Source organism: Hydractinia symbiolongicarpus, chromosome 6, assembly GCF_029227915.1.
Source record: "Hydractinia symbiolongicarpus strain clone_291-10 chromosome 6, HSymV2.1, whole genome shotgun sequence".
Classification (NCBI taxonomy): Eukaryota; Metazoa; Cnidaria; class Hydrozoa; order Anthoathecata; family Hydractiniidae; genus Hydractinia; species Hydractinia symbiolongicarpus.
Genome location: NC_079880.1, coordinates 32,616,907 through 32,626,920, shown reverse-complemented (window position 1 = coordinate 32,626,920; position 10,014 = coordinate 32,616,907). Strand labels below are relative to the sequence as shown.

Here is a 10,014-nt window from a genome sequence, read left to right as displayed (position 1 = left end):
ACGCTACTACGCTCTACTACACGCTACTACACTCTACTACAGAGAAATACGCTTTACTACAGAGAAATACATTCTACTACGCTCTACTACACGCTACTACACTCTACTACAAACTACTACAGGCTACTACACTCTACTACAGAGAAATACGCTTTACTACAGAGAAATACATTCTACTACGCTTTACTACACGCTACTACGCTCTACTACACGCTACTACAGAGAAATACGCTTTACTACAGAGAAATACATTCTACTATTCTCTACTACACGCTACTACGCTCTACTACACGCTACTAAACTCTACTACAGAGAAATACGCTTTACTACAGAGAAATACCTTCTACTACGCTCTACTACACGCTACTACGCTCTACTACACGCTACTACACTCTACTACAGAGAAATACGCTTTACTACAGAGAAATACATTCTACTACGCTCTACTACACGCTACTACACTCTACTACAAGCTACTACAGGCTACTACACTCTACTACAGAGAAATACGCTTTACTACAGAGAAATACATTCTACTACGCTTTACTACACGCTACTACGCTCTACTACACGCTACTACACTCTACTACAGAGAAATACGCTTTACTACAGAGAAATACATTCTACTACGCTCTACTACACGCTACTACACTCTACTACAAGCTACTACAGGCTACTACACTCTACTACAGAGAAATACGCTTTACTACAAAGAAATACATTCTACTACGCTCTACTACACGCTACTACACTCTACTACAAGCTACTACATGCTACTACACTCTACTACAGAGAAATACGCTATACTACAGAGAAATACATTCTACTACGCTCTACTACACGCTACTACGCTCTACTACACGCTACTACACTCTACTACAGAGAAATACGCTTTACTACAGAGAAATACATTCTACTACGCTCTACTACACGCTACTACACTCTACTACAAACTACTACAGGCTACTACACTCTACTACAGAGAAATACGCTTTACTACAGAGAAATACATTCTACTACGCTCTACTACACGCTACTACACTCTACTACAAGCTACTACATGCTACTACACTCCACTACAGAGAAATACGCTATACTACAGAGAAATACATTCTACTACGCTCTACTACACGCTACTACGCTCTACTACACGCTACTACACTCTACTACAGAGAAATACGCTTTACTACAGAGAAATACATTCTACTACGCTCTACTACACGCTACTACACTCTACTACAAACTACTACAGGCTACTACACTCTACTACAGAGAAATACGCTTTACTACAGAGAAATACATTCTACTACGCTTTACTACACGCTACTACGCTCTACTACACGCTACTACAGAGAAATACGCTTTACTACAGAGAAATACATTCTACTACGCTCTACTACACGCTACTACACTCTACTACAAGCTACTACAGGCTACTACACTCTACTACAGAGAAATACGCTTTACTACAGAGTAATACATTCTACTACGCTCTACTACACGCTACTACACTCTACTACAAGCTACTACATGCTACTACACTCTACTACAGAGAAATACGCTATACTACAGAGAAATACATTCTACTACGCTCTACTACACGCTACTACGCTCTACTACACGCTACTACACTCTACTACAGAGAAATACGCTTTACTACATAGAAATACATTCTACTACGCTCTACTACACGCTACTACGCTCTACTACACGCTACTACACTCTACTACAGAGAAATACGCTTTACTACAGAGAAATACATTCTACTACGCTCTACTACACGCTACTACACTCTACTACAAGCTACTACAGGCTACTACACTCTACTACAGAGAAATACGCTTTACTACAGAGAAATACATTCTACTACGCTCTACTACACGCTACTACGCTCTACTACACGCTACTACACTCTACTACAGAGAAGTACGCTTTACTACAGAGAAATACATTCTACTACGCTCTACTACACGCTACTACGCTCTACTACACGCTACTACACTCTACTACAGAGAAATTCGCTTTACTACAGAGAAATACGCTCTACTACAGAGAAATACGCTCTACTACACTCTACTACAAGCTACTACACTCTACTACAAGCTACTACAGGCTACTACACTCTACTACAGAGAAATACGCTTTACTACAGAGAAATACATTCTACTACGCTCTACTACAGGCTACTACACTTGTGCTTTATGGAGAATAGCACATCATTATCTCCACAAGGCTTGGGAACGTACATAGGTCTAACACATGTTGAATACTATATCTCCTTTATATTCAGGAAGTAATACGTGGACGACTTACCGAGAATACGATCACTTATATCAGGCACTTGTAAGTACTCTAAGTATATTGATGCTAAATTCCATATAATTTCGTCAAACTGAATGATGTAAATTTCCTGCCCGATTTCATTCAAGGGCAAAAACCTGTTTCTTTCTAAACCATTTAGAAACGTAATTGCAGCTGTAACATGTGGAACATATACCGCCATCATTGTTTTTCTAACATCTTCATTTTTGCGCGAAATTTTAAATAAAATGCCGAACAGTCATACTTGTTGAAATTTTGATTGATTGATTGACAGGTGCCACAAAAAAAGAAAAAAACATTTTTTGCAAAAAGTAATAATTTTTTTCAACTAAAAAGAAAAAAAATTGCGAAAAAAAAATTTTTTTCGTATTTTTTAATATATTTTAATATCAAAAATGTTTTTTTCTTGGAAAAAAGATTTTTTGTTTATTTTTTGGGTTTTTTTAATTTTGTCCCCTCAGGCGCGCCATAATCATACGTAAGTACTCGATTAATCCTTCAATTTTCACACATGCACCACGTAGGGCACAAATTTCAAAGTCGGGCGGTAAAACCAGAAAAATGCTTTCGCCCGACCTTGTGCGGGACAATGCAAGTGCAGCCAAACATAGCTATAGCTAGATCAGGACCACTTGTTGATGATGAGTTCCAGAAATCGTAACAACCTTCCTAATAACCTAGCGCAATTGCAGAATCTAATTAAAAGAGACCCAGAATCTTACAGAGAAGAATTTTTGCAACAATGGCGCCATTTTCAGTCAAACCTGGAAATTTTTAAGTTGGACCCGTCGAAGCCATCAGAAGTTGTATCAGATATATCAATGTTTATAGCTCAGGTAACTTCCTCAGGCGATTTTTTAAAAAATTATTTCTTGGCTCACAGACCTGCTTAGTGGACCTTAAAGGGGACCTCCCACCTCAAAGATAGATATCTATCTATATCTTTTCTTCGAATATAAATAATTTATAGATCAAAGGTGAAATCTATATTATAAATTCATATGCATCTGTCTGTCAAGCAAAACAGTAACCGCAGGAGACACATGAAATGCGGTAAATAAAGGACGGGCGAACCCTTGAATTTGCCCACTGACTAGGTTAACAATTTTTTCTTGCACTGACATGAGACAGCGTAAATTGCGTGAAGCTGAACTTTTAAAAATATAGAAATGCTTCTTACTTGCACTGCTATAGTTTGTCAGATTCCTACCTTGTTTTAGCCTGGCGTCTTTTTATCGAGATAAACCTTATCAATAATTTCCTAATATGCTATGAGGAGTGAGAGTACTGCGTTGACAGTACGGGATCTTTCCCCGATCGGATGACTGTCCCTCGATCGGGGTAAATCATCCGATCGAGTGAGTGCGCAACCACCCAATCGGGAGATACCTACCTGAATCTGGTGAGTATTTTTCTTGCTTAAAATTGCTTTTTAAAAGGGCAAGCCGCTGGCCAAAAGTGCAATATAATTTTTGTTTACATAGCTAAGTCATAAACTTATTTTGTGCTGTTTCACCGATTGATGATTTCTTGAGTTGAGTTGGAGTGACTACATGGTGCATATTTTCAGTCTAGGTTGCACATGTTGAGGCTCTAAAGCTCATTTTAGTTTATGTGCTTGGGGTTGGTTTAGTAAGAAGCCAGTATAGCAAGCTATATAGAGAAAAATGTGCTTATTTTTTATCATATCTGACACAAAATATATAAGAGAAATATTGATATCTTTTACAAACTTTACCGCCAGTTATGACTCACTCAATCGGGTGGTCATGAAAAATTCCCCCCGGGTCTGACTCACTCGATCGAGTGGTTTACTTAATCGAGGGACACTCAACTGATCGGGGGAAGATTCCGTACTGGTTAATAAAGGACATTATATCGGGTGAGATTAACCAAGAAAACTTTGTATTTGTCACAAGGCTAAGGAAAGTTATAATTGATCATGTAAAGGTGTGGTTCTGTAGGACCAGGGGAAGCAACATTGTGGCTCCAAATATTGCATTAAAATGACATAGAATTTACACATATATTCTTATGCTAGGAATATAAGAACCCAAACCTTAAATAATCGGATCTAAATAATTGGGTATAAAACTAAAACAACCCAAGACAAAGTTTGCCTTAAGACAAGAACATTCTTGTCAATCTCGTTCTCGCAGCACCTGTTTTATTTTTCTATTTTGGGACGGCGAGATGAACATCTCTCTGTCTGGATGTCAAAAAGAGAAGGTGCTGGGAATGAGATTGGAAGTTATGTTCTGACTACTGGGCTGAAAAAAGCTTTGCAAATAATAACTATTGACATTTATTTAAAACAAGTGCACTAAATTTTTGAGAATATTGTGGCTAAAAATTCTAAATCAGGAAATTATATCTTTCTTAAAGATAGTTAACTCCTATATATACGGAGGTGTGGCACTCAAAGGCTAAAGTATGCTGATATCAGCAGCAAAAATCTGAAAATCATTAGGCAGAACCACAATTTTTCAAAATTACCCAGGGTTCCTTGGTGTTGTCCATCATATTGGCTAGCGCTGAAACTTTTGAACAAGACGCGGTTGGAAGCTAAGGAATCGTGGCTTCGAACTGAAGACATGCAAAGAAATGCCATGAGTGGTGCAAGGGAAAGAAGAGGAAGTCTTAAGTAATTTTTTTTCATTGGATTTGCAAGAATTTCAGGTACCCCACAATGAGAAGTAAAGAACAGAAACGCCTTTCTGATGTCTGATGATGAGGGATGGTCAGATCTGGATAATATTTATTTTGTGATTTTAGGCTACCTATAGCCAGCACTCCAGGGGCACATTTGTTACTAAATAATTAAGTGATAAAGTACAAGAGCTAAATATATTTTTATGTAGCTATTCATTTCATTTCATTTTAAATAAAGATGGCTACCTGCTAGCTATTTGGACCTTTCATAACAGTGAACAGTCAAGACTTCAGTATATAGCTAGTTAGGTATGCAAGGCATTGCGTGTTGGTTAAATATGTTGCCACAACAAACAGAAACCTATATTTCATAAATAAATTTCTGCAAATGTTCAGGTTTTTTTTATTGAACGGAAACCTATTTTTCGTAAATAAATTTTTGTAGATTTTCAGGTTTCTTTTATGAAATAACAAAATTTGGGAAAGTATAGCCAGAAGTAATATTCACTTGGAGCGGAAAGACCTAAGTAAAGGGTAAACTGTGTCACACGGAAGACACTTGTGTAATGTGTTACAAATCCAGTGGAGGGCTTATAGCATTAAAGTTATAATACATTTTTCATAAACCAACATTCACAGGACTTATGATGAAGCCTATTGTTACTACTGCAAAGCAAATACAGTCATTTTGCATAATAAGTTCCTGTAGATATTCAAAAATTAATTGTGAGTGGTACCAGGCTGAGCGATTAGTGCAAGAAACGTGTTGCAGATCCAGGTGGACAAAAAAATAACTTTCTAACCACTTTGTATTTATACGGCATAAAATTTAGATTATGTATTGGCACTGTGCTTTAGAAGCACATTCCCACTTTCTCTGAGCTAGATAAGGTATTTGGTCCTAAACCTGGGACACATTTTATCTGTTTGAATTATTTTGAATCCTGAGAATCACTTTTAAATGTTTTCTGTGCACATGGCTTGTCAAAATTGATATGCTGTCAAAAACAGTTTATCAGCGTCTCCAAAAATGGCTAAATTCAGGAACTCAGAAACTATGATAGTAGCAAACTTTTTTGGGTTCATTTCATCAAACCAGTCTAAAAATATATAATACTAAGTTTCAAGTCATTATTTTAATTTTTACTGAAGTAATAGGACTTTTACTTAGTATAGTTTTAGCATAGTTTTTTATACTGCTGACATCAAAATGGCTGCAGGGACTAATCAGTTTGAAATTAATTTATAATATTTTAGTAACAACCTTTTTCTCTTTATGTGTTTTTATTTTCCTGCAAAAGTTGTTGCATAGATTATGTATATAACATTATGATAAGGACGAAAAAGTTATTGTGCGACATGGATGTTAAACCTTAAAAATTTCCAGCGAGAAATTTAAAAAATAATAAATGACAAAATCGCAAAAGTTTATTTTAAAAACTTTTAATTTTTGTTAATGTGAAAGTAATCCACTTGAAAAGGTTTCTGAGGTTTTTTATGAAGAAATCTTCCATATTATATTACCCATATGGGGTAACTTAATGAATAATGAATTTTCCCACAGGTGTTCTAAAATATGTGTAATATAATTTTAAAAATGTGATGTAATTTTCCTCAAGTTTTGACTTTTAATCCAGCTAAAAATCTCAGCCTTGTCCTTTCCATACTTAGTCTAGCTAGCTATAGCAAAAAAGTTTAATATTCAAACTTGACCTATTTTACTGAGTATTAAGTAATTAATAAATGCTACTTTAATCCTAAATCTAGCTATAGGGTAGCTAAGTTACCCGTAAGAACAACATCAAACAACGTCGAGGCTGTTCTCTTTTGTAAACAAAACCAGTGGTATTTTTGTAATAAGTACCAAATTTTATGTGTGCATTTCTTGCTCTTATAGGTGTAACCAAAGTGCCCTGTATGTAAATCCTAAAAATTTATGTCATTGGCCCACTCTTTACGAATGACACCACGTAACAAGGAAACCGTGCTTTGCTATTTCCCCTAACATATACCGACATTTGGTTGTGATATATATCAGAATTAATTGTCTTTAAAAGCCTTTTTTATATGCACGTTCCTGTTTAGTATCAAGCTGTCGAGCTGTTCCCCATGACCCTTTGCACTTTTGATTTTGGGAGGACGTTCGTCTGTTACACACCATCCAAACATCAGAAAGTGAAAAACAACCCTGAGGATTTGGTTGTCACTTCAATAGTTAGCAATTGTTCAGGCCTCGTCAGGAAGAAAAATGCCAGAGTGCTAGCTTCTCACGTCATGATACTTCTTAATAATTTTGAGGCGTGCATTGTTCGCTCGGCATAATTTTCAATGGCGTGCGATGGCGTGTGCTCATTTTTTTTCATTTTTTTTTCGAATAATCATAGAACTCGCAACAGCAACACTAATTTAGCCATGTTTTGAAAAGCAGGTAATTTGTTGCGACGAAACTAAAATGTGCGATGCGTTCATTATTCATTATTTTTGAAAAAAAAAATATGTGACGTAGCAACAGAACAAAGAAAAATTATAAAACATGCAAGTTACAGTCATAAAACTCTTTCAGTTAATAACTTTTTTGTAAATATTTTTTTAGAGGTAAATATTTTTTATTTTTATATTTTTCAAAAAAATATATCATTAAACATTAAACTGTTTTTTTCCCTCACGTTATTATTGTTGCTTCGATCTTAAAACATTCCCCCTAAACAAAACAATAACAAGCTTTGTGACGTCCTGTTTCTATGGCGACGTTTTAAAACTATGCAGATTGTTGTCCGAGTTGTAAAGCAATGATTGTTGAAAAGTATTCAGAAAGCACAGTCTGCATGTGGCAATTGATCACCATAACTATAATTAGATATCATGCTGACTCTGTGCTTGCGAAAGAACATGCTGGAAGTGATTTCTGCGAAAGAACATGCTGGAAGTGATTTCATATAACGAAAGTAGCGAAAGCATATGATTTAAAAAAGTAAAAGACGGAAAAGTTGAACTTTAAAATTTATTTAATAGTTTCAAAAGAGCAACTAAATTAAAAAAAATTAAATAATGAATTAAAATTAATGTCTTTGTTTTTCTTTAATATAACTCGCGAGTAACATGATATATATTTTTAAAGATTTACTTACGAGTAGTTTAATTATTGATTACTCTCATTTATTTTACTCGCACTCGCATTGTACTTTCACTCTGAATTATTTTACTCACATTTATTTGTACTCGTACTCTCAAGGATGTGTAGCTTTACTCGCGATCGACACTTTATATTATTCCTGTGCGCCTTCATTGAACAGAACATTATTTATTTTGGTGTGCGATTAGCGCACGCCTGAGGTATTTAGTGTTTTTTTTGGCGTGCGAAGATCGCACAGGAACATTCAAACATGGCGTGTGTGGGCATGTGCGCGTGCGATCGCACGCCATTCCTGACGACGCCTGATTGTTCTGAAGGATATATAACTTATTGACTGCAGAAAAACAATGTCGTTCTAAATAATTAGTGTTATAATCTCCTCTCTGATATTTTTTTTCTAGGAAATTAACATTAAAAATCTAATATATATATGTTAAAGCAATGTTACTTTTTAAAAGCAGAAGATATTGTGTTTTTTTCCCACACTTATTTGGCATTTTTTGTCTGTGTAAATCGTAAGTTGCATTATGTAAGCAAATTCGCTTTTTGGAATGCAGGGTTTTTAAAACCATATATATTTCAGATATAAGAAAAGTTTTTTTGAGATTTATTAGAGATCCTCTTTAAAAAATAGCCAGCTAGTTAGCTAGCGTATACCAGCCTAATTACGTAGATCTAAACAAGCAGCTCTAGCGATGATCTGCCAACTCCGCTCGCCACATAACTTCATGGTTTTGGCTATAAGCAATCCTTTGAAACAACTTGGCAAAAATGCTGGTGAACAAGGTGGGCGTTTTGTGCAGGGTGGAACAGAAAAATATTTCATTTCATTTTATTTTATTTTATTTCCGTGATTTACGTCTGTGATGTGTTTTTCCAATGTGAAATCCACTGGAATTATTTCTTAGTCCTATGTTATGTATTTTCTCCCATAAATATATTATAATATAATTATTCATTAATTCCGAAACATTTTCATGCATTTTCAGCCTTGTGAACTCACATCAATTTTGGCATTGATTGCTGACCTTAGGGCTGAGCTACATTGATCCAAGGACATGTTTTTTATGCAGCCCATGTGTGCCAGGGTCGGCATGCTGAGAAAAAAAATTTTATACAGACCTTGTTTCAAAGGATGTAGAAAAAAGGTAAGAAAAAGTTGTCAATGAATAACATGCCTGCAAAAGATATTAGTTGAGATAAATTTTGTAATTTAAATCCCCAGAGTAAAGGAGAATATAATGTGTGCCGACCTGTAAATTGCCTCTAAATTGGCTTTGCTAACCTCATTTTTACTGTAGGTCTGCAATATTGTACCAGCTTTTGGCCGCTGATGTTGGCACTATCGTGCGGACATTCAGTACTTTGGATTCACAGGGCTGTATTTTACAGTAGTATTTCTAATTTTAATACAGCTCAAATATAGAAAGGGTTGAGATTGAAGGATTTTACACGCCAATTTTGTATGAAATGTAAAAGAACTGAAGTGTTTCATTTTATCCAATCAAACGGTTTTATATTCTTAAACAAAGCCAAAATTTTGATTTGAAGAAATGCAGTATATACAGTTTGAATGTAATCTGTCATGTACAAGCTAATACCAAACCTTTGCATCTTCATGCAGTCACTTAACTTTTGTTATATAATTTAATCCCTTAAGAGATTTGTGAGTTTATATTTGCAAGTTTCCAAACAATGCTTTTACAAAGAAGTATTGTAGCAATTATTATAAAGCACATGATTAAGCGAAAAAAAAAATTATTTATGTGATAACACGAATTAGCTACTTTCGCTAAAATAGTTATAATGCAAGTGAAAATCAAGACAGATTATTATTGTCGTAACACCCTCCTTTGTTATGATCTATATTATAATACCCGTATACGGTTGTCTGTCACAGTAGCAAG

At 35.3% G+C, this 10,014-nt stretch overlaps 1 protein-coding gene across 2 annotated transcripts in view; it reads left to right on the top strand.

Moving 5' to 3' along the window:
- The first annotated feature begins 2,890 nt into the window (after positions 1 to 2,890).
- Positions 2,891 to 10,014, top strand: part of LOC130646903 (protein SDA1 homolog) — a 32,511-nt gene continuing 25,387 nt past the window's right edge. For both annotated transcript variants that reach the window (XM_057452566.1, XM_057452565.1), the window contains exon 1: positions 2,891 to 3,158. In XM_057452566.1, the coding sequence (XP_057308549.1) occupies positions 2,961 to 3,158 (198 nt within the window). In that variant the 5' untranslated portion in view covers positions 2,891 to 2,960. The remainder of the gene's footprint in view (positions 3,159 to 10,014) is intronic.